The 26,604-nt window shown below is 36.7% G+C and overlaps 1 protein-coding gene across 16 annotated transcripts in view; it reads right to left on the bottom strand.

The window, feature by feature from the left end:
- Positions 1-26,604, bottom strand: part of HDAC9 (histone deacetylase 9) — a 604,670-nt gene that overhangs the window by 145,110 nt on the left and 432,956 nt on the right. For all 16 annotated transcript variants that reach the window (XM_028490082.2, XM_055085027.1, XM_055085034.1 and 13 more), the window contains one exon: positions 19,311-19,429. In XM_028490082.2, coding sequence (XP_028345883.1) covers positions 19,311-19,429 — 119 coding nt within the window. The remainder of the gene's footprint in view (positions 1-19,310; positions 19,430-26,604) is intronic.

Here is a 26,604-nt window from a genome sequence, read left to right as displayed (position 1 = left end):
TAGTTTTTTAAGGAACCTCCATACTGTTCTCCATAGTGGCTGTATCAATTTACATTCCCACCAACAGTACAAGGTTCCCTTTTCTCCACACCCTCTCCAGCATTTATTGTTTCTAGATTTTCTGATGATACCCATTCTAATGGGTGTGAGGTGATACCTCATTGTAGTTCTGGTGTGCATTTCTCTAATAATTAGTGATGTTGAGCAGCTTTTCATGTGCTTCTTGGCCATCTGTAGGTCTCCTTTGGAGAAATGTCTATTTAGGTCTTCTGCCGATTTTTGGATTGGGTTGTTTGTTTATTTAATATTGAGCTGCATGTGCTGTTTATTTATTTTGGAGATTAATCCTTTGTTGATTCGTTACAAATATTTTCTGCCATTGTGAGGGTTGTCTTTTTGTCGTTTGTAGTTTCCTTTGCTTTGCAAAAGCTTTGAAGTTTCATTAGGTCCTATTTGTTTATTTTTGTTTTTATTTTCATTACTCTAGGAGGTGGATCAAAAAAGATCTTGCAGTGATTTATGTCAGAGTGTGCTTCCTATGTTTTCCTCTAAGAGTTTTATAATGTCCGCTATTACATTTAGGTCTCGAATCCACTTTAAGTTTATTTTTGTGTATGATGTTAGGGAGTGTTCTAATTTCATTCTTTTACATGTAGCTATCCAGTTTTCCCAGCACCACTTATAGAAGAGACTGTCTTTCTCCACTGTATATCCTTGCCTACTTTGCCAAGATTAGTTGACCACAGGTGCGTGGGTTTATCTCTGGGCTTTTTACCAAGTTCCATTGATCTATATTTCTGTTTTTGTGCCAGTACCATATTGTCTTGATTACTGTAGCTTTGTAGCATAGTCTGAAGTCAGGGAGCCTGATTCCTCCAGCTCCGTTTTTTTCCCTCAAGACTGCTTTGGCTATTCGGGGTCTTTTGTGTCTCCATACAAATTTTAAGATTTTATGTTCTAGTTCTGTAAAAAATGCCTATGTAATATGATCGGGATTGCACTGAATCTGTAGTTCGCTTTGGGTAGTAAAGTCATTTTCACAATATTGATTCTTCCAATCCAAAAACATGGTATATCTCTCCATCTGTTTGTGCCATCCTTGATTTCTTTCAACAGTGTCTTACAGTTTTCTGAGTACAGGTCTCTTCCCTCCTTAGGTAGGTTTATTCCTAGGTATTTTATTCTTTTTGCTGCAATGGTGAATGGAATTTTTTCCTTAATTTCTCTTTCTGAACTTTCTTTATTAGTGTACAGGAATGCAAGAGTTTTCTGTGAATTAATTTTGTATCCTGCAACTTTACCAAATTCACTGATTAGCTCTAGTAGTTTTCTGGTGGCATCTTTAGGATTCTCTATGGATAGTATCATGTCATCTGCAAACAGTGACAGCTTTTCTTCTTCTTTTCCTAGTGAGAGTGGACATCCTTGTCTTGTTCCTGATCTTAGAGGAAATGCTTTTAGTTTTTCACCATTGAGAACGATGTTTGCTGTGGGTGTGTTGTATATGGCCTTTATTATGTTGAGGTAGGTTCCCTCTATGCCCACTTTCTGGAGAGTTTTTAATCATAAATGGGTGTTGAATTTTGTCAAAAGCTTTTTCTGCATCTATTGAGATGATCATATGGTTTTTGTTCTTCAATTTGTTAATATGGTGTATCACATTGATTGATTTGCATATATTGAAGAATCCTTGCATCCCTGGGATAAATCCCACTTGATCATAGTGTATGATCCTTTTAATGTATTGCTGGATTCTCTCTGCTTGTATTTTGTTGAGGATTTTTTTTTTTTTTGCGGTACACAGGCCTCTCACTGTTGTGGCCTCTCCCATTGTGGAGCACAGGCTCCAGACGCGCAGGCTTAGCAGCCATGGCTCAGGGGCCCAGCCGCTCCACCGCATGTGGGATCTTCCCGGACCGGGGCACGAACCCGTGTCCCCTGCATCAGCAGGCGGACTCTGAACCACTGCGCCACCAGGGAAGCCCCTTGTTTAGGATTTTTGCATCTATATTCATCAGTGATATTGGTCTTTAATTTTCTTTTTTTGTAGTATCTTTGTCTGGTTATGGCATCAGGGTGATGATGGTGGCTTCATAGAATGAGTTTCGGAGTTTTACTTCCTCTGCAGTTTTTTGGAAGAGTTTGAGAAGGATGAGTTTTAGCTCTTCTCTAAATGTTTGACAGAATTCACCTGTGAAGCCATATGGTCCTGGCTTTTTGTTTGTTGGAAGATTTTTATCACAGTTTCAATATCATTACTTGTGATTGGTCTGTTCATATTTTCTGTTTCTTCCTGATTCAGTCTTGGAAGGTTATACCTTTCTAAGAATTTGTCCATTTCTTCCAGGTTGTCCATTTCATTGGCATAGAGTTGCTTGTAGTAGTCTCTTAGGATGCTTTTGTATTTCTGTGGTGTCTGTTGTAACTTCTCCTTTTTCATTTCTAATTTTATTGATTTGAATCCCCTCCCTCTTTTTCTTGATGAGTCTGGCTAATGGTTTATCAATTTTGTTTATCTTCTCAAAGAACCAGCTTTTCGTTTTATTGATCTTTGCTATTGTTTTCTTTGTGTCTATTGCATTTATTTCTGCTCTGATCATTATGATTTCTTCCCTCTGCTAACTTTGGGTTTTGTTTGTTCTTCTTTCTGTAGTTCCTTTAGCTGTAAGGTTATATTGTTTATTTGAGATTCTTCTTGCTTCTTCAGGTAGGCTTGTATTGCTATAAACTTCCCACTCAGAACTACGTTTGCTGCATCCCATAGGTTTTGGATCGTTGTTGTTTCATTGTAATTTGTCTCTAGGTATTTTTTGAATTCCTGTTTGATTTCTTCAGTGATCTCTTGGTTATTTTGTAATGTATTGTTTAGCCTCCATGTGTTTGTGTTTTTTACATTTTTTTCCCTGTAATTGATTTCTAATCTCATAGCGTCGTAGTCAGAAAAGATGCTTGATATGGTTTCAATTTTCTTAAATTTACGGAGGCTTGATTTGTGACCCAAGATGTGCTCTATCCTGGAGAATGTTCTGTGCACACTTGAAAAGAAAGTGTAATCTCCTGTTTTGGGCTGGAATGTTCTATAAATATCAATTAAATCCATCTGGTCTATTGGGTCATTTAAAGCTTGTGTTTCCTTATTAATTTTCTGTTTGGATGATCTGTCCATTGGTGTAAGTGAGGTGCTAAAGTCCCCACTATTATTGTGTTACTGTCAATTTCCTCTTTTATACCTGTTAGCAGTTGCCTTAGGTATTGAGGTGCTCCTATGGTGGGTGCATATATATTTATAATTGTTATATCTTCTTCTTGGATTGATTTCTTGATCATTATGTATTGTCCTTCCTTGTCTCTTGTAACATTCTTTATTTTAAAGTCTATTTTATCTGATATACGTATAGCTACTCCAGCTCTCTCTTGATTTCCATTTTCATGGAATATCTTTTTCCATCCCCTCACTTTCAGTCTGTATGTGTCCCTAGGTCTGAAGTGGGTGTCTTGTAGACAGCATATATATGGGTCTTGTGTGTGTATCCATTCAGCAAGCCTGTGTCTTCTGGTTGGAGCAGTTAATCCAGTCACGTTTAAGGTAATTATCGATATGTATGTTCCTATGACCATTTTCTTAATTCTTTTGGGTTTGTTTTTGTAGGTCCTTTTCTTCTCTTGTGTTTCCCACTTAGAAAAGTTCCTTTAGCATTTGTTGTAGAGCTGGTTTGGTGGTGCTGAATTTACTTAGCTTTTGCTTGTCTGTAAAGCTTTTGATTTCTCCATCGAATCTGAATGAGATCCTTGCGTTACGGAAGTTTTCAACTATAATCTCTTCAAATATTTTCTCTGGTCCTTTCTCTCTCTCTTCTCTTTCTGGGACCCCTATAATGCAAATGTTGGTGTGTTTAATGTTGTCCCAGAGATCTCTTAGGCTGTCTTCATTTCTTTTCATTCTTTTTTCTTTATTCTGTTCCACAGCAGTGAATTCCACCATTCCGTCCTCCAGGTCACTTATCCGTTCTTCTGCCTCAGTTATTCGGCTATGGATTCCTTCTAGTGCATTTTTCATTTCAGTTATTGTATTGTTCATCTCTGTTTGTTCTTTAATTCTTCTAGGTCTTTGTTAAACAGTTCTTGCATCTTCTCCATCTTTGCCTCCATTCTTTTTCCGAGGTCCTGGATCATCGTCACTATCATTATTCTGAATTCTTTTTCTGGAAGGTTGCCTATCTCCACTTCATTTAATTATTTTTCTGGGGTTTTATTTTGTTCCTTCTTCTGGTACATAGTCCTCTGCCTTTTCATCTTCTCTATCTTTCTGTGAATGTGGTTTTTGTTCCACAGGCTGCAGGACTGTAGTTCTTCTTGCTTCTGCTGTCTGCCCTCTGGCACATGAGGCTATCTAAGAGGCTTGTGCAAGTTTCCTGATGGGAGGGACTGGTGATGGATAGAGCTGGCTGTTGCTCTGGTAGGCAGAGCTCATTAAAACTTTAATCAGCTTGTCTGCTGATGGGTGGGGCTGTGTTCCCTCCCTGTTGGTTTTTGGCCTGAGGCGACCCAACATTGGAGCCTACCCGGGCTCTTTAGTGGGGCTAATGGCGGACTCTGGGAGGGCTCACGCCATGGAGTACTTCCCAGAACTTCTGCTGCCAGTGTTCTTATCCTCACGGTGAGCCACAGCCACCGCCCCCCCCGCCCCCCCCGCTGCAGGAGACCCTCCAACACTAGCAGGTAGGTCTGGTTCAGTCTCCTATGGGGTCACTGCTCCTTCCCCTGGGTCCTGATGCACACACTACTTTGTGTGCCCTCCAAGAGTGGAGTCTCTGTTTCCCCCAGTCCAGTAGAAGTCCTGCAATTGAGTCCCACTAGCCTTCAAAGTCTGATTCTCTAGGAATTCCTCCTCCCGTTGCCAGACCCCCAGGTTTGGAAGCCTGACGTGGGGCTCAGAACCTTCACTCCAGTAGGTGGACTTCTGTGGTATAAGTGTTCTCCAGTTTGTGAGTCACCCACCCAGCAGTTATGGGATTTGATTTTATTGTGATTGTGCCCCTCCTACCATCTCATTGTGGCTTCTCCTTTGTTTTTCGATGTGGGGTATCTTTTTTGCTGAGTTCCAGCATCTTCCTGTCAATGATTGTTCAGCTGTTAGTTGTGATTCTGGTGCTTTCGCAAGAGGGAGTGAGAGCACATGCTTCTACTCTACCACCTTGAACCAATCTCCAGTTTTTTATTTTTGGCTGCATTGGGTCTTCATTACTGTGTGTGGGCTTTCTCTAGTTGGGGCCAGTGGGGGCTACTCTTCCTTGCTGTGCGCAGGCTTCTCATTGTGGTGGCTTCCCTTTTTGTGGAGCACGGGCTGTAGGCACGCGGGCTTCAGTAGTTGCTGCACACGGGCTCTAGAGTGCAGGCTCAGTAGTTGTGGCGCACTGGCTTAGTTACTCCGCGGCATGTGGTATCTTCCTGGACCAGGGCTCGAACCCATTTCCCCTGTATTGGCAGGCGGATTCTTAACCACTGTGCCACCAGGGAAGTCCCTTCCCTCAGTTTTATTCCTTGTTTTTATCTTAAGCAACATGAAGAGTCTTTTGTTTTTTTTTGCACATAAAAATCTTTTAGGTGTTTATGGAAATTCTTACCAAATGAAGAAGTTTGCTGTTTGTCCCAGATATCGTTAGCCTGTACTACCTATATGAGCTTGTCTAGCTAGACTGACTCCTTGTTATGTAGGTGTCTGGAAGATTTGTTCCACCAACAGATGTGATCCCCCCAAATTTGTTCCATCAACAGATGTGATCCCCCCAAATCTAGAGACTCATGCATTTTGTTAACAATTGCTAATTATTGCTGTTTTCATCTGTAAATTAGTTTGTAGTATTTAAAAGCCATAAAGTTATATTTTGTTATCAAGACACAGATCCAGAATTGCTCAATTCCAAAAAGCATAGTGGTCTATGAATGTATTAAACTTGTAATCTAAAGCACTTTCAAGGCATATGAAAATTTTAACAGTATATAATTCTGGCTAAGATTTGTTGAGGGCCTACTAAATGTTAGTTTTTAGGGTGAAAATGGGCTGTTTTATTTAATCTTCACAAACCTATGAAATAGTCCCATATGCAGAAGAGAAAATTGAATGTCACTAAGGTAAAATAAGTTACCCAACGTCACACAATTAGAAAAGTGTCAGAACCAAGTGTCGATCCTAGAGAGGTACACTTCAGGGCCTGCTTTTTTGAACCACTATCTCATACTGCCTGCTAGTCTGGTTATTGTTTCTTTTCTTTCTTTTAATAGCAACAAACATGGTTCAACTTGGATGTTTATGAAAATATCTTGAATATACACCCATTTACCAAACTTTTCAAGTAAAAGAAAAAAAATAGATTGACTTTGCAAAACTTAAATACATTTTTAAATAAGGTCATTTGATTTTTTTTAAGAGAAAAAGCATCCAATAAATGAAACTCAATAAATATCTTTTGAGTCTGGACAGTGAGTGAGGAGATGTTTTAGGCCTGGGGATAAATAGTTAACAATACAAAATAGCCTCAAATTGCATAGTTTTGGCAAATAGCAATTAGGGCAAGCAGTAGAGGATGATGGCGGGGGGTGTGGGGATGGACATGTGGTTAGGGAAGAACTCTCTGAGAGGATAATATATGAGCTGAGAAAACAGCCAGGGAACACTGAAGGAGAGAGGGTTGCAGACAAAAGGAATATCCTATGCACAGACCTGACAGGAGTCTGGCCAGTTTGAGAGATGGAAAGATTTGCAAGTCTGGAGCATAATGAACAAAGGGGAGGACCAAGGAGAATAGGGTCACGTAGAGAGAGGAAGGAGGTCATGTATGGTAGGAAGTGCAAATTATATTGTAGTTTCAGGAAAAGAATATTAAGCCTAGGGATGACCTGCAATAGATGGTCAATGATTTGGTAAAATAATTTCTGAAGCAGACAGCTCTTCCAGTTACAGACACATTCTATCAAGGCAGAGAAAAGATGAAAACGGTAGGGAATGAAGACCTTACTTATACATTTATATCGTTATATATGACTCCACCTAAGTCATTCCTGTATAAAGGCTGAACATTAGAGAAATATGCAGTAGTTGAAGCAGAGATTTACAAACTGATGTTCCTAACCCTAGGTATTTCTCTTCTGCTTCCAACGTGAAAATAAACATCAAATTATTTTATGCAGGTGACTCATTTAGCTTGAAAAATTCTACACATTAAAAATCTGAAGAAATGATAGGAAGAGATAAATAAGAGCTTACAATCTGGTTAGATCCATACAATTTCTTATGGAACAAGCTGGTACTAAGATTTAGAGGTAGGCTGGGGAGGGGGTGAAGAAATTTCTTTAAAATAAGTATGGCATTTTAAAAACAACTTGGAAGAAAAGTATACATCTCTATCTCATCACATTTCATATTGTTTGATTGAAAATACATCAAATTCTGGGGGTTTCCCTGGTGGCGAAGTGGTTAAGAATCCACCTGCCAACGCAGGACATACAGGTTTGAGCCGTGGTCTGGGAAGATCCCACATGCCATGGAGCAACTAAGCCCGTGCGCCACAACTACTGAGCCTGTGCTCTAGAGCCCACGAGCCACAACTACGGAGCACACGTGCCACAACTACTGAAGCCTGCATGCCACAACTACTGAAGCCCACACGCCTAGAGCCCGTGCTCCACAACAAAAGAAGACACTGCAATGAGAAGCCTGTGCACTGCAAGGAAGAGCAGCCCCCACTTGCCGCAAGTACAGAAAGCCCATGCACAGCAACAAAGACCGAACACAGCCAAAAATAAATAAATAAAATAAATAAATTTATTTTAAAACAAAAGAAAAGAAAATACATCAAATTCTGAGATCAGGAGAAAGCTTCTTTCTTTTTTTTTTTTTTCAACCACTTCTTTTTTATTGAAATATAGTTGACATACAACGTTATATTAATTTCAGGTGTACTACATAAGATTTGACATTTGCATACATTACAAAATGACCACCATGATAAATCTAGTAACCATCTGTCCCCATACAAAGTTATTACAATATAATTAATAGTTCTTATGATTACACAAGAATCATAAGATTCTTACATTCTGTGTATTACATCCCCATGACTTATTTATTATAGAACTGGAGGCCTGTACCTCTTAATCCCCTTTGCTATTTCACCCACATTCCCATCCCCTCCCTTCTGGCAACCACCTCTTTGTTGTCTGTATCTATGACTCTCTTTCCATTTTGTTTTGTTTGTTTGTTTTGTTTTTTAGATTCCATATATAAGTGAGATCATATAGTATCTGTCTTTCTCTATCTGACTTCTTTCACTTAGCATAACACCCTCTAGGTCTGTCTATATTGTCACAAATGGAAAAATTATTGATACTTTTTTTATGACTAAAATATTTCATTATATATATTCCCCACATCTTCTTTATCCACTCGTCTATCATTGAACGCTTGGGCTGCTTCCATATCTTTGCTATTGTAAATAATGCTGCAATGAACACTGAGTGCATATATCTTTTCGAATTAATGTTTTTGCTTTTTTCAGGTAAATACAATACATAGAAGTGAAATCGCTAGGTCACATGGCAGTTCCACTGTTAATTTTTTGAGGAACCTCCGCACTGTTTTCCATAGTGGCTGCACCAGTTGACAATCCCACCAATAATGTTTGAAAGTTCCCTTTTCTCCACATCCTCACCAACACTTGTTATTTGTTTAGGAGAAAGCTGATTTCTAAAGTACTCGTTCTACCAAGGGACCTGGTAGAGTTCATTGTACTCTACTGAGTAACAATTATGTTATTTAGGTGAAGAGATAAGGGGAAGTCCACGGAAGTGACTGAGGGAAATACTGGGCAGAGGAGGCTCATTAACTGTAATGCTCCGGAATCATAAGAATTTGCGTTAAGACAGTTGCCACAATTCCTGGTGACTTATCTGTGGCCATGAGCCCCAGTGTCACCTGGGACAAGTCTGGAGGTTCTGTTGAAAAAGATGCAGGGAGAAAAGAGATATGTGGGACTCCAGCCATCTCCCTATAAAAAGCAACAATAGCTACCTATTTCAGATGTTTTAAAAATATCTTTAAATATTTAAATATGTTAAACATATTTAAGTAAGCTGAACTCAGCTTACTTGTATGAAAACAACAATATCCCCAAATTTAATGGGTACAATATCACTGATATCTTCTCATATTTATAGTATCATATATTACAAAGCATCCCTTCAAGTTCATTACCTCATTTGATTCTCATAATAGCCCCATGCTTAGTCAAAACAAATATAATTTGTACTATTTGTGTTTGAGAGACAAGAATATTAAGTCACAGAAAAGTGAGTTGGTTGCCAATTAGACCCAAAATACAGATCAACTAATTTCAAGTCCTGTGTCCTTTCTTTATATAACTAGCCCCGTGGTTCTCAAAGTGTGATCCCTAGACGAGGAGTATCAGCACTCACCTGGGAACTTGTAGGAAATGCAAATTGCAGGTCCTACGCCAGACATAATGAATCAGAAATTCTAACAGTGGGGCCCAGCACACCTAACAAGTCCCCCAGGTGACGCTGATGCCTGCTAGTTCGGAAACCGTGGTACTATATGGTAGTGATTTTCCAGCCCATGAGAGCAGTGTGAGGAAAACTTCCTGTAAGAGGAAAGTACACATTCATTCCCCATAATTTCCATGATAACTTCATCAGCCTCACATGTGCTAGTAGATGATTATCAGTCATGTAGCTGTGGCCCATACCCTTATACTACTGGCTCCGACCTATGACATTACTTAATAAATTGTTTGACTACCTGACTCTTCATTGTATTGATTTGTAAAATGAGTTGGAAACCAGTTTTACTTAGCGTGATCATCACGATAAAGGGTCAGAGCCTACGGTCATATAGATTTCAGGCCAAGGAAAAACAATTTTTTGCCTGAATTCAAAGCAAACCCATTAAGAAAATCCACTACCTGAAATTTCTCCTTGATGATACTTTTGGTTGTTTTACATTATATTATTATTTTAATTTTTACTTTCTCAAGGCTCTATTCAATCATTGGAAGTCTGTAAAGGAAATATAAAGTGGAAATCTAAGCTATAATTTTAGTATGGCCTTTGGCTGGGATTTTTAAAACAACATCTCAAAAAGTAAAATACTACATATTTCATTTAATCTAAGGTGTCATCAATTACAGCACAAAATAATTGTGACCATGTTTTTACAAACCACTATGTAAATTAAAAAAAAAAAACATTGCCCACCCAACAATTAAATGCCATCAAATGTAAGAGGTATTCCGATTCAGACATGTTAAAGTATGAAAAAGTATCAATGAAATATAGCATGTATTTTACTGTACAGTTGCAGCTGGCACCCTTCTTCAGGATGTATGTATTTTATTTTCAAAAGCAATGTTGACCTGGCCCCAGTTATGGTACAGTTACAGTAATTTTGCTCTTCAAAGTTAAGCAGTAGTCATTGTAGCCTAAGGATTGTTTCATGACATCAGTAACTAAGCACTGCAGATGGAAAATATTCTTCTACAATTTGGTATCTGAGCTGTCATGTGGTATAAGGAAACAGGCAATTGAGTGAGAAAATGAAGGCAGGGTAACAGCAAAACATGGAGCACTCACTGAATAAATCTTTTGCTTGTCATTTAAAAATAAAATCATTCCGAAATCTAAGATTTGTAATTTTTTATATGCTGACATTTTCCCTTCTTAATTAACTATGCTGCTTCTTTATACTGACTGTTAGTTACATATAAGGAAGCCATGTTGCATAAGACATTTCTGAATATAAATGTCCTGTAAATCCACTTCCCCCTGTCTTTGCAGGGGGCAATGTACTTGCTTAAGAACACAACAAAGAGATGTACTGGTATGCAGAAATTTTGAGCCAGAGACAAAATGAGTCCCTAACTAGTTCTTGCACAGAAAGCTTCATGAAAAACAGTGCACATGGTCTGCAAAATGGTAAGTTCCCATATGTTAAAAGAGCTCTGGTTACTTTTTTGACTTGGAGAATTTTATTTAAATAAGAACATTTTTGTTGTGAAAATATCCTTTTATTTTTTCTGAATTTTCTCAAATTGGAATAAGCTTCTACAGTAATTAAAAACTCTACTTACTTATCTGGGATATTTTTAATAACCCATTGAGCCAAGTGGAAAATATGCTGAGCTGGAAGTTAAAAGACATGAGATCAAGCTGTGGTTTTGTTATTCCTCAGCTCTGTGAGCAAGTCACTTAATTTTTCTGTCACTTTTTTTTTAAATTTGGAGGTTACGTGACTGTTAAATCCATGATTGCAGGGTACCAAAAAAAGAGTGCTTCATATATACTATCTCATTTAATCATAAAAATGAAATGAGAAAATGCAGGGAAATATTGTGTACAGTGCCTAGCACAGAGTAAACACTCATCTATTTCCAGTAGGTATTATTACTGTACCATCAATAAAAACAACACTACCAGAACGAAATTAATGTTTGCTTTCCAGGTAAGAAAACGATCTTCAAGACATTGAAATGACATTCCTGTGGTCTTTCTAAGGGCCCAGGCCAGGATTATGACTTGTCTACTGGATGACCAGCCTGTGCTTTCAACCTCAGAGCCATGGTGCCCTCCACAGTCATTCACAGCATAGCCAGTCAGATGGGCTTTGAGTAACCCATCTTTTCGATTTAAATTTAATTCCCAAAGTACTGCTTAAAAACACCTTAAAATTATAATATTTTAACTATCACATGATTTCTAGCCCATTCTTTTTTCGTTAAAGTTTGGATGAGACTTGAAGAATTTTAGTACCCAACAGCCTCTCTGCCAATTTTAACTTGAAAGGAACGGGTGTATATACAAAGTGTAAAATGGTAAAGAGAAGAGAAAAGAGCAGATTTGTGGGTGTATGCGGTTGTGAGACAAGGGACATGGACTGCAGTTTGAGGAATAGTTATGGAAGGTAGAAGGCATTCTTTCCTTCTTCAGCTGCCTCCCTCCATGTTTGTAAGTGCTTCATACTGAAAAAAAGACAGAAGCCCAAACTGACTAAAAAAGTCAGGTAAGGTAACACCCAGGCAACAGGAGACTTGTGAAGGGATGTTCACTTCCACACTATTCACAATAGTGAGAACCTGGAAACAACGTAAAGGTCCATTGATAGGAGGATAGGTAACGTACACTATGGTGTCTGTCCATAATGGCCCAGTACAGAGAAATTAAAAGGATATATAAACACTCATGAGCATATGTCAAAACAAAGATATTAAAAGTGAAAAAAAGCGACTTCCTTAAACTGTATGTACAGAATAACGTAAATACTTACCTTTTGCTATATATGGTAAATTAAAAACCATACTCACTAAAATAATATTGTATAGTGTGTGTGTGTGTGTGTGTGTGTGTGTGTGTGTATGTACTGGAAAGTACACAAATTATGACAGTGGTTATGAGGGGAATGGGAATAAGACTTAGAGACAGTGATTCAGTGATTAAAGGGAAGTCCTCACTCATCTGCAATTTTTATTTCTTTTATAAACAAAAGATTTAGAGTAAACATAATAAAAATATTTAGCTGCTGCCAATTCTGAATAGTGGAAGTGATAAAGTTGCTATATAATTCTCTGTATTATACATCTTTTAAATCACCCAAAATAAAAAAAAATTTAGAATGCATGCATGATTTTCGACAAAATTTCTTATTTCCCAAATTACACTAGTTTATTCTCTCTAAAATGATGATATATCAATGTGCAAATCCTTGATATGATGTTTATAATGTCGGTGTGACTTCCAGCTATGAGACATGAAGATTAGCTTGCCCTGCAACACATATCTGAAGTTTGTTTTACAGATAAGAAATCTTTGGAAAAACTGAACACTCATTTTTTTTATTGTTTGCTTCAAAGTTCAGTAATATATAACAAAATAATTATGCCAGGCATAATGGGAGAAGCAAATCAGCAAGTAGAAAGAGACAAACTATTATCTGCTTCAAGGTAAAGATCATGGGTGTGTGTGTGCGTGAGTGTGTGCGTGTAGTTGAAGTGAAGCCTATGGACCCCTTCTCAGAATGTTTTAAAATGTACACAATAAAGTACACAGAAAACAAAATAAACTACTATAGAAAGGAGCTACTAAAATATGGAGGAAAACCATGGTGTAATACATCTAATTCTATATTACTGCATCAAAGAACTAATTGAGCAGCCGGTCTGACATATAACATCACTTCAAAGTAATGGTGAGAATAATTGATCATTGGAAATATCTACACAACAGTAAAGTGATATGAAAATAGCTGCCATTTCTATTGGTCACAAGGCTACCTATTTTACTGATATAGCTATGGTTTGTTACCTATATTTATAATGGGAGAAGATACATTCCTAAATTCATACAGCTAATAAGGGGCAGGATTAGTAAAAATAATATAATTTTTTCCCATCCAAGTTCATAAGCCCCATGAATTCTATCCATGGATTCCCAGGAGGCCTGCAAACTCAAATTTAAGAACATCTGAGACAGAAATATGCCCACCACCCATTCATCTACCTCTACTTCCAAACTATTGCTTAAATTTGCGGCAGTTGGAAAATTAGATAATCAAGTATGCTAGTTTTATATGTAAAGAATTAAGCAGAATCTCAGTAAGGGCAAGAAGGCATGTCTATACATTTATAAGTGGACCTTCTGCATCAGTTTTTGCATTTCAGAAGTTCTTCTGTTTGTTTTCTGATTCTTAACTGTGTTTCAGATAGTTCAGTTGCTAAAAATGCACCACTGGATAATTTCTTCTGCATCAGTTTATTAATAATGTCAAGATCCAAGCACACCTCAATATACCAAGACAAACTGCAGAGTTTTTAGGCAGGCAGTGCCTGAGTTATCCTCACTACAAAATAATGATGTCTCATTTTTTTAAAAAGCATTGTAATTTATTCCAATTGCCCCCAGACTAATTACAATGTGAGAATGCATGTGGATATGAAAATGTGAGACAAAGGTACTTCTCCTCCTAACCTGACTTTTAACTGAATGGACATGTGCTTTTATTCACCTAGAATCCTGAATAGCTTCCTAGGACCATTCTGACCATTTTGTTCAAATAAGAGTATAAAATTCTTCTTACATTTGCGTTGTGTATTTTGTGTTCAAATACAACATCTAAAATCTCAGACTTCTGTTGAATGTTTAGAATTGTTGAAATGATATCCATAATAAAATTCAAAACTATTACCTCACAATGCTTAATCATTTATTCCTTATGTTGTAGGTATAATTATTATTTCCCTACTCTCCTACTTTTTTTTTGGCTGATTAAGAAACTAACTTGATTACAAAATTAATAAGGAACAAAGTTGAGATTTAAACATAGATCTTCTGACCCCGCCAAACGAGCTCTTCTGCACTCTCCCATATTTTTTCACACTTATTTCAGGTATATTATTTAAAGGAGTCACTCTCCTCCTGTCCTGTTTTTCTGAGGAGAGATGAAATGAGTTTTCTCACCAACTAGATTCTAGCAGTTGTTAATACTCAGTGCTTCTGCCCAAGGCCCATTATTAAGGAAATCATTACTTCCCATTTAATATTTACATTATTTTCAATAATATTTCTGTTAAAGGAAATATTGAATAAGTGACCATTGTCAGAAACACAGGTTTGTGTTCATTAAAATATTATAGGAGTTATGAATATGTGGTCTAAGACCTGGAAATAAGTAGCAGTGATAGACGGATAGCAATACCAAAACCAAAAATAATCATGAACTCCTAATTCAAGTAGCATCAAATATACTGGAAGAAAGGGTCTGACTTAGCTAAGAAATCATGGGTTCATTTTACCTTTGCTCATTAAAAAAAAATAATAAAGTTACTTAGGTTATGCGCCAGGTGCTGGTCCAGCTTCTGAGGACACAGCACAGAAGTATATAACAGAGGTTAATCTGATGGTAGATGGATGGGAGGATACTTTGAATAATCAACCAGCATGATATTCCCCCAATTTCCACCCTAATATAAAAGAACAGAAGCAGTTCAAGTTTAAGGTTGATCTTTCATGAAGTGACATTTGGTAGGTGTCTTCCAGACACTTCTTTTCTCCACACCTATTTGCTGTGGCCTGAAATTCTATTATGAGAAGACGAAGCATTGTTGCCACAATTGCAGAAAAATAATAAAAGATTCAACTGCCAAACAGAACTACCACACTAGCTGGAATGTACTCATTTAAAAAAGTATAATCAGGTAATAAAACACACAGTGAATATGATCAAGTCCTTTACAGTTTTTGATAATGGGGAGAAAATTAGAGACCTCGGACAGCCATGGACATTTTAAGGTAAAAGTAGAATCATTAGTGAGGGAAGAACAAGTAAATATGAAAATCTACTTATAGTTCTGGCTCAGTCCACCTTCAACCCTATGGACAAATAAAATGTGTAGGCAGAGGACACTGTGAACCAGACTCTCCTGAATATGCATGAGAGAAGCACAAACATCCATCATCAGCAGATGAAGTAGATGAGCATAGCCTCATATGTTTAACGAACTTGTTTCCTGGCACTTATTTGTTGACTGGCTTAGCACTCAACTTCTTAGAGACTTATTTCTGGAGAATTAACCAATGAAGGAATTTTTGTTCTTCCCTAAGATTAACTCACAGCTAAGTACCAATTCATTTAGACAGGTATCTGCCCCACAATAGTGTTATCTCCCTGACAGACATTCCACCAGGGAAAAAGGAATGAGAGGATCACTAAAAAGGATAAAACATTCCACCACGGAGAAGATGGTAATTCAAAACTCTAAGACATGTTATTTGGTTTTTTTCCCCAACTATTATCTATTTTTCGTTTGTCAAAATAACACTTGTGTATTGGCTGAGGGAAGTGGTTTCTATCTCAAGGACTATAAAACTACTCTCTGTTTATAAAAAGAGCATGTGTTTGTTTTTTTTAATCACACATGGCTATCATCTCATAATGATTTTTGCATTATTCCAAAGAAAGGAAAGTTCTCACACGATAAAAGCAATTTGCACATATGAGTTCACTACCTGAAGCCATGGAAAACAGAAAATATACAGATGTATTGAAAAGAAACACAAAATATGTTGTTGTAAAATGAATTTGAACTAAAGAAACTTTTTTTTTTTTAATGGTGACAACACTGTTAAGCCAGCGGGTGCTGCAATATGGTGAATCAATTTTACTCAATTTTACTGTTTGAACATGGCACTTAGTTGTTATGCCAAAATTCTTAAACTCTAACCTGAAGACAATAAGATCCAAACAAGAGTATTTAAAAAGATAAGCTGATAACTTTAAGGTAAAGTTTGATGTAAGGTTTAGGGTAGGACACAAAGATACTCATTCCATTCAGCTTGTGCCTTAATCCTGGTGGTTAATTGAAAGAACAGCATAGATTTCAAATAACTAATTCAGCTAATTTATTTAAAACTTCAGCACAGACAAATCTGAATAGTTGTATCCTACTCTCACAGAAAAGAACGTTCAATATGTGAAGAGATGAGAGGAGAAAAGAGGAAGAAAAATACTACTAGCCAAGAATCAACTTTAATTTTAAATTACCTCTATATGTGAGCTGAGACTTTTGTCAAAGTATCGACCAATACTTAAGAAAAAAGAAATCAGGGAATTAATTAGATGTTTAAAAACAAAAACACTTGTTATTTTGACTTATCTTTTCCTTTCAGAATTATCAAACAAAAGTTTTTTAGAGGATTTATTCAATGTGCTAAGACAAAATTTTGGCATCTCTGACAAGACAGTATCCTCCAAACTACTCTCTAAAATCCTTAAACATTCTACTTCGGGCAAGGGTGGGTTTTGCTGGAACGGGAAAGAAATGTGTTTCTTTCATTTCTACCTGCTTTTTACTTTAGGTTTTAGCCCATTTCTAGCCTCATTTTGGGACTCCCCTCAAATGGAGAATGACTTCTGGCATGGGACAGTGAAGGACCAATATTAATTGTCTGTCCAGACCAAAGCAATATAAATGCAATTGACAGGCGGTTAGAAAGGAAAAAAAAGAGACCCGGGTGTGCGCTATTCGGGGAATAACTATACAGTAGTCCAGTAATCCTAACCTCTACCCAGTATCTAGGCAGCATCTCTAGAAAATATAGCTGGCAAACTGAGACCTGCATGAGATGATCTATAATAAAAAGTTGCTAATATATGATGTCCTGCTGTTTTTCATTTAAGTAGCATGGGAATAGTTGGTGTCTGTCACAGACTGCTTGTGGTTAAGGGTCTTGGGCACCAAAATGGCCTCTGTAGTGTGCACAAAAGTTCTCTATTCTCATGAATTTTATGAAATGTTTTTCTTTGTGGAAAACATCCAGTAAAAGCTTATGCAATTTCATCTCACTACAAATTCAGGATAAGCACTTGGGTTTTAACCCCAAGTATTTCAGATGGTAAAATAAATTCATTTTCTCATCTATGAAATACGTGAACTGTTTTAGATAGCCTTTACCACAGCCTCTTTGGGTTCTAAAATTGCCTCTCCTCATTGTATATCTTTTCCTTATTAAACTGCATATACTCAACAAAGGGTCAATTTTAAAAATATGTATCCGTGTTTTTCTTAGGAAACAAGGCAGCTAGTAAGGAAGCAATGTTCTGTTGAATAGAAAAGACAAAGAAGAGAAGAAATAGATGACGGGTTGCGGGGGACTGGAGAAATTATAGATAAACTTATCCTGGTATAGAAAACAACGAAGAGCATCCCCCCAAATGATAAAGGAAACACAACATAAAGAAGGTCTTGGTGCATTGTATTAAAGCTAACAAGAGGTAGAAACTTCCAAGATGACATTTGAGATTTGAGTTTGAATTTGACTTGGCAAAACATGAACAAATAAACAAGCAAACAAAAAGATTAGTTCCTTCCAGCTAGTTCAGACTTGTTACAACTTTTCCCCTTGGCAGGGAGAAAGACCCAAATATAGACATTCCTCCCTCTGAGGGAGATTCTTGGATTTAATGGCAAAGGACACCTTTTCTAGATTTCCATCTTTGCTCCATGTGTTTTCTATTGTTTGGGTTTCTCTCAATTTAGGGTACAAGCATTTTTTTCCCCTTTATTTAGACTAAACTATTCACCAGTCTTGACCCAAATAAGGTTTATCTGCAGTGAAAAGACTGACTTCCATGTGAGGGGGATTCCACAAAGAAAAAGGATAATAAAGATATGTGATGTGAACAAACACCTCTATTCAATTTTACCAAAATTGTGAATTATGCTTTGTTTGTGTTTGTAGAGCTGCCTCTTTCAATATATTTTCAATAGACAACAAGGCACCAAGAACGCTGAGTAAATAACAGATGTTAAAAATAGCTACTACCTAACAATGTTACTGGAAGAATTAAAGTGCAGAAAACTCTGTCACATGTAAAGCCAATTTAAAACAAAGGCTGGCATAATACTGATTCTTTGGTTCTTTTCAAATTAACAAAACACATTTGCTCCAAACACATCTCTCTCACTTAAAACTATCTGGGTTGTTTTCAGTTTGTTTCTTTTCAACCCCCACTAAAATACACAATAGTGGATACTATTCTTGGTGTAATTTTGCTTTTTTCCTTCATCTTTTTTAAAAAATATATATCCAGAGTGCCAGCATACATCTGCATGTGTGGACTATACATACGCCTTGTTTTCATACTTGGAAGCACGGAAATTCTTCTTGAAGAAAGACTCTTTATACTAGATTCCATTAGGTTATGTTATTCAAATACAATATGACACAAAATTCATTTGTTCATTTGGTGTTTAGCTGCTAAGGGATACAGCCAAAAAGTTAACCTTTGCAGAACAACAGAATACCAGTAGAGATCCTGATTGTTGCCCATAGGCATGTACAGAACCTCTGAGCAAGGGGAACTACACTTTTGTATTAAAACCTAGAAGAGCACAGCATTATTGGGAAACAGCTATTTCTACCCCATATACAATGAAATAAATGCAGTGACTTCCATTCTACTTGCAAAAGCCCAGTAGCTTTTCTAGACCTCTCAAGTCATTTAACATATTTTAAACAGAAGCCCTATCACTTCTGCCTTTAAATAGCAAAACACAACTCCTGAAAAACCACAGGTTCTGAAATGTCCCTTCAAGCCCACCAAAGGCAATGATTTAACTTTGTTTTTCTTAAAGGCCAATTTCTACAGAGGAATGAATCTGACAAAGCAGTAAACACCATCTAAAATCATTTTTGAAAGTCTCACCTAAGTTACTATTCACATGTAAAAAATGCTGTCTATTACTTACATTTTGCTGTCACTTTGTAGCCCCCCAGAGGAGGGGCGTGGCCTTCTAATGCATCAAAGCCAGCAGAAACCAGGACCATGTCTGGATCAAACTCTTTGGCCACAGGCTTCACTATAGTCCTGCACGGTAAAAAGGCAACCAGTTACCCATGGGAATGGCAAATACCTTTAAAAATTGTGCAGTGAAAATGAGTTGGTACAACCTCAAGAACATCCCAAGAAAAAAGAAAAGGGGAAAAGAAAACACTATTTGAATGGACCAAAAACTTATCATTTTCTTAATACTGAATCACTGTTATTTTAGCATCCCAATTCAGTCTTTTTTCTTTCATCTTTCTTTCTCCAAATTAAGAAAAAAAAATGCTTTGCAGGTACATTCTAAAGCCCATCATATTACATGAACATCTGTGGCTGTTTTACCCCACTGCCTATAAAAAACTGCTTCTTCCAAGGGAGTGACTAATGTTTTACAGAGGAAAGTCGAAGCTTTAGTGAAAACCCGGCTTGCTCCAGTTAGTGAGAACTTGGTGTAAATTTGAACTATAAATTTCTTTTGGGAAAAAGTTGCTTTTCCAACTTTTTTAAAGAAACATTTAAAAATGTTTGTCGTGGTAGGGGGTGACTCTTGCAAAGGAAAAACACGAAATTCCTTTAATAGAATCCAGATTATATTGTTAAGTGAGTCCAAGGTCAGAGACACCAGGAATGTGGCAGTCTCATCCCTGACAGCAGCCCCTGCTGGTCCCACTCAGACACTTCAGCACTTACCTCCTCAGCCTTCTCAGCCTTCTCAGCCTTCCCTAACCCCTTCCTCCTCAGAGCTGGATTTGAGAGAGAATGACTAGTGGATGCTACTGGGCTTTATAAAACCAAATGGTTTTTTGGTGCAGGCTTCAAGACCAGTGTGCCATCATTTAAATTCAAAATTTCAAAGACTATTTAATGAAATGGGAATACTTCACACTACCGTGAATTTAAAAAGTAGCAAGTTCTCTTTTGTGTGTTTGGGAGAAACAACTAGACCAAATATTAAAATAGCTATCCTTGAATGATGACATAATTAAGTTCTTCTAACTTTTGTATATTTGTAAATTTCCCAGATTTTTTACAATGACCAGATATTAGTTTTATACTTAAATCATTTTGCATGTAAACAAGAAGTTGTTCACGTTATAAAATTTAAAATATACTTATTTGAAACTTACCTACATAGAGATAAAAATGAATTAAATATCTTTCATAACTGTACTACTATCATAAAAGTATAAAAGTTCAATCCTTCAAAATCATAAATGTACATGTAAGTGACTTCCACGGTAGCCTTGCCAACATCTGGAAAGCTACTTATACCTGAATTGGCCCATCTGTGAAACTAAGTGAAAATTTAATTTTGTTTACCATATACAACTTCATTATTTTACTCTTCAGTAAAATTAAGAATCTCTAATACAGCTACATTATCAGGAGAGATATTCAATACTTTTCCTTCCTAATAATACCAATAATTTTTACAAAAGTGTCATGTTATGAAGTCACTACTTTTCATATGTGTGAAATAGCCATGTTATGTATGTTGTTGGAATATTAGATACTGGAATAAATTGTCTCAAAGAATCAAGAGTGTTTTACCAAGGTATTCCATCTATTTAGCTTGATTAATCCTATGTACAATCTTAGAGAACAAACACTACTCTTAGGAAAATATGGAGGTAGGTGATTAAGCAATGCTGTCCCTTCAGTCATATGCATTACAGTAACCATGCATTATAGTTTTCCATCTCCTTTCCCTCTCTTTAGAAGATTTCTTCCCCTACTCTTCTTTCTCCCCAATCTATACTTGTAAGATTAATTGAAGGATAAACATCCTTCAAGGCACAGCTCACTTACTACCTTCTCCATAAAGGCTTTTCTCTACATAAGGATATAAAATATATATGTATATATTTTTGAAAGACAAAGATAGAACAGGAGACAAGGTCTGCCAACATAATTCTAGAATATGGGAAACTTACAGATGATCTATGGAGGGGAAAGCTGAAGCATAAGTGTAAATCTACAGAGAGGGAGCCACAAAAAGCAAGCTGACTTTTCTCTATCTTCCTGGAGGAACAAACTGGCCAAAGAGAAAATACCTAGAGAGACTGACAATTCTGAGTCACTCAGACCAACAGTGAGGTTTTTTCCTCTATTTTCCTATAGTGAATTCACCAGTCAAAAAGGCCCCCTCAGTTATACAGAGCTCTCACTTATCTTTTCAATGCCCCTTTCTCAAATATGATGGACTGCATGAAGAAAGTTTCTAGCATGAAAGACAATAAAAGTAACATGCAAACAAATGAATAAATGAAAGGGAAGTCTTCAAACAAGAGAAAATGCAGGGAAGAGACTATCATTACAGAAATTTGGATTATCCTCAAAGACATAAGATAGGACATCTATGAAATGAAAAGAGGGTGCTATTAAGAAAAAGAAGAAACAGCAAACAAAATGTGTAATAGACTGTTTAGAAGATAAAGTTGACAAATTCTCTCAGAAAGTACAACACAAAACGGAGATGTGAAAAATAGGCAAGAAACTTGAAGGACCCATTTAGGAAATTATGTTATGAAGGAAAGTCTAAGGAAAATATTTTAAAAATTATAATCTCATATACATCCAAGCTGCAAAACTGAGTAGATGATAGTTTCAGATATTTAAAATATCAAACAAAAAGATATTATCTCCCACAAACATTATCAAAGGAAGGTATTGGATGCCTCCATCAAAATGAAGGCATAAACTAAAAAACAGAATGAGACACAAACCATTCCCTCCAACAAAACATTTTTATAAATGTCTATTTTTGCCAAAATTAAAAAAAAAGATCTAACCTTAGAACAAAACAGAAATTTGGTCTGCAATTGGAAATTTGGTATGGACTGGAGTAGGTTTTTATTCCAATGCAATTATTTTGTTAATAAAGACCTTACCCACTTACAGAGGAAATATGTTTATTTGGAGATATGCCATGTATCTCCAAATATACAGAATCCACTAGTTTCTATCTGAAGCAAATACCACATTTGTTATGTATGTTATTCCTGAATATACAAACATGGATTTTACAATTTCACACAGGCTTTCAAAATGCTCTATTTCACAAGACTAATCCTATACACTTGAATTCACTCCAAAAAATAAGGAAAAATGGAAAATTTGAAAAAAAATACATCACTTGATAAACTCCTTCCATTTAAAAATATACATGCTTAGAATTGTGTCCAAGTAGTAGCTGTTTGCTGAATGAGTTAGTGATGCATGATTATAAGAGTTGTGTAATGTTATGCTACAATAGATTCTGTGTAGTGAAGAACTCTATGATAACGTGCTTATTGGTGGTGATATTGATAAGGTTCATTCAGGCATTTTAACAAGTATGGATTCAGTTTCTACCATGTTGCAAATACTGTTTGGCTTAAAGATGTGCTAAATTTTTAACTGAAACTTATTTACTTTCCCATTGTTAGTATTAAACTCTTTAATGCTCAGTTCTCTGATAAACTGATGAGACTAAGACTCCACAGATCTCCTTACTGTGGCAAATATTTTAGCAATGTACATGGAAGTGTTTGCACTCTTCTTTTTATGTTAGTCTAGATTGATTTTTATTCAAAAGATCTATCATGTTTGAAAGACTGAAAACATATTGGGAGTACTGAGTGGGGAAAATAATATAATTTTTCTTAAATAGAACAAATCCTCAAAGGCATTTATTTAAACTTTTACCTGAATTATTGGATTTTCTGGTAAAAGACAGCAAACAAAGCATATGTGTTAGTCCCTCATCATTTCCCAATATCCCACTGAAAGAAAATTATAAAAATATACATATGAACTCATGGTTTTAAATATATATCAGGTAAACAGACTCAGAAAAACCTTTAGATATGTGTGTATGTATGGGTTATTATGTATTTCCTAAAAGCAATGACAGCACAGTAGCAAACAGCACAGTTAGCATCAATCTTCAAAAAAAGGATCCAGGGGAGGAGCTTCAAGACGGTGGAAGAGTAAGATATGGAGATCTCCTTCAAACAAACAAATACATCAGAAATACATCTACATGTGGAACAACTCCTACAGAAAACCTACTGAACGCTGGCAGAAGACCTCAGACCTCCCAAAAGTCTGAGCCGTGTGGATAACAGGCTCTTTGTGCTCCAGCCAGGCGTCAGGGCTGTGCCTCTGAGGTGGGAGAGCGAAGTTCAGGACACTGGTCCATCAGAGACCTCGCAGCTCCACGTAATATCAAACGGAGAAAATCTCCCAGAGATCTCCATCTCAACGCCATGACTCAGCTCCACACAACAACCAGCAAGCTACAGAGCTGGACACCCTATGCCAAACAACTAGCAAGACAGGAACACAACCCCATCCATTAGCAGAGAGGCTGCCTAAAATCATAATAAGGTCACAGACACCCCAAAACACACCACCACACATGGGTCTGCCCACCAGAAAGACAAGATCCAGCCTCATGCGCCAGAACACAAACACTAATCCCCTCCACCGGGAAGCCTAGACAACCAACTGAACCAACCTTAGTCACTGGGGACAGACACAAAAAACCGGGAACTATGAACCTGCAGCGTGCGAAAAGGAGACCCCAAACACAGTAAGTTAAGCAAAATGAGAAGACAAAGAAACACAAAGCAGATGAAGGAGGAAGGTAAAAATACACCAGACCTAACAAATGAACAGGAAATAGGCAGTCTACCAGAAAAAGAATTCAGAATAATGACAGTAAAGATGATCCAAAATCTTGGAAACAGAATGGAGAAAATACAAGAAACATTTAACAAGGACCTAGAAGAACTAAAAAGCAAACAAGCAATGATGAACAACACAAAAAATGAAATTAAAAATTCTCTAGAAGGGATCAATAGCAGAATAACTCAGGCAGAAAAACAGATAAGTGACCTGGAAGATAAAATAGTGGAAGTAACTATTGCAGAGCAGAATAAAGAATGAAAAGAACTGAGGACAGTCTCAGAGACCTCTGGGACAACATTAAACGCACCAACATTCGAATTATAGGGGTCCCAGAAGAAGAGAAAAAGAAAGGGTCTGAGAAAATATTTGAAGAGATTATAGTTGAAAAGTTCCCTAATATGTGAAAGGAAATAGTTAATCAAGTCCAGGAAGCACAGAGAGTCCCATATAGGATAAATCCAAGGAGAAACACACCAAAACAAATATTAATCAAACTGTCAAAAAGTAAATACAAAGAAAAAATATTAAAAGCAGCAAGGAAAAAAGAACAAATAACATACAAGGGAATCCCCATAAGGTTAACAGTTGATCTTTCAGCAGAAACCCTGCAAGCCAGAAGGGAGTGGGAGGACGGATTTAAAGTGATGAAAGGGAAAAACCAACAACTAAGATTACTCTACCCAGCAAGGATCTCATTCAGATTTGATGGAGAAATTGAAACCTTTACAGACAAGCAAAAGCTAAGAGAATTCAGCACCACCAAACCAGCTTTACAACAAATGCTAAAGGAACTTCTCTAGGCAGGAAACACAAGAGGAGGAAAAGATCTACAATAACAAACCCAAAACAATTAAGAAAATGGTAATAGGAACATACATATCAATAATTACCTTACATGTAAATGGATTAAATGCTACAACCAAAAGACACCGACTGGCTGAATGGATACAAAAACAACGTCCGTATATATGCCATCACCAAGAGACCCACTTCAGACCTAGAGACACATACAGACTGAAAGTGAGGGGAAGGAAAAAGATATTCCATGCAAATGGAAATCAAAAGAAAGCTGGAGCAGCAATTCTCATATGAGACAAAATAGACTATAAAACAAAGACTATTACAAGAGACAAAGAAAGACACTACATAATGATCAAGGGATCAATCCAAGAAGATATAACAATTGTAAATATTTATGCACACAACATAGGAGCACCTCAATATATAAGGCATATACTAACAGCCATAAAAGGGGAAATCGACAGTAACACAATCATAGTAGGGGACTTTAACACCCCACTTTCACCACTGTACAGATCATCCAAAATGAAAATAAATAAGGAAACAAAAGCTTTAAATGATACATTAAACAAGATGGACTTCGTTGATATTTATAGGACATTCCAACAAAAAACAACAGAATACACATTCTTCTCAAGTGCTCATGGAACATTCTCCACGATAGATCATATCTTGGGTAATAAATCAGGCCTTGGTAAATTTAAGAAAATTGAAATTCTATCAAGTATCCTTTTTGAACACGCTATGAGACTAGATATCAATTACAGGAAATAATGTGTAAAAAATACAAACACATGGAGGCGAAACAATACACTACTTAATAACCAAGAGATCACTGAAGAAATCAAAGAGAAAATCAAAAAATACCTAGAAACAAATGACAATGAAAACACGATGACCCAAAACCTATGGGACGCAGCAAAAGCAGTTCTAAGAGGGAAGTGTATAGCAATACAATCCTACCTTAAGAAACAAGTAACATCTCAAATAAACAACCTAACCTTACATATAAAGCAATTAGAGAAAGAAGAGGAAAAAAAACCCCAAAGTTAGCAGAAGGAAAGAAATCATAAAGATCAGATCAGAAATAAATGAAAAAGAAATGAAGGAAATGATAGCAAAGATCAATAAAACTAAAAGTTGGTTCTTTGAGAAGATAAACAAAATTGATAAACCATTAACCAGACTCATCAAGAAAAAGAGGGAGAGGACTCAAAGCAATAGAATTAGAAATGAAAAAGGAGAAGTAACAAGTGACACTGCAGAAATACAAAGGATCATGAGAGATTACTACAGGCAACTATATGCCCCCAAAATGGACAACCTGGAAGAAACAGACAAATTATCAGAAATGCACAACCTTCCAAGACTGAATAAGGAAAAAATGGAATATATAAACAGACAAATCACAAGCACTGAAATTGAGACTGTGATTAAAAATCTTCCAGCAAACAAAAGCCCAGGACCAGATGGCTTCACAGGCGAATTCTGTCAAACATTTAGAGAAGAGCTAACACATAATCTTCTCAAACTCCTAACATCAGGAACAAGAAAAGGTTGCCCACTCTCACCAGTATTATTCTACATAGCTTTGGAAGGTTTAGCCACAGCAATCAGAGAAGAAAAAGAAATACATAATCTTCTCAAACTCTTCCAAAAAATATCAGAGGGAGGAACACTCCCAAACTCACTCTACAAGGCCACCATCACCCTGATACCAAAACCAGACAAAGATGTCACAA

Source organism: Physeter macrocephalus, chromosome 5, assembly GCF_002837175.3.
Source record: "Physeter macrocephalus isolate SW-GA chromosome 5, ASM283717v5, whole genome shotgun sequence".
NCBI classification, from domain to species: domain Eukaryota; kingdom Metazoa; phylum Chordata; class Mammalia; order Artiodactyla; family Physeteridae; genus Physeter; species Physeter macrocephalus.
Note: the sequence above shows the minus strand (reverse complement) of the source record. Positions and strands in the feature narration are given on the sequence as shown.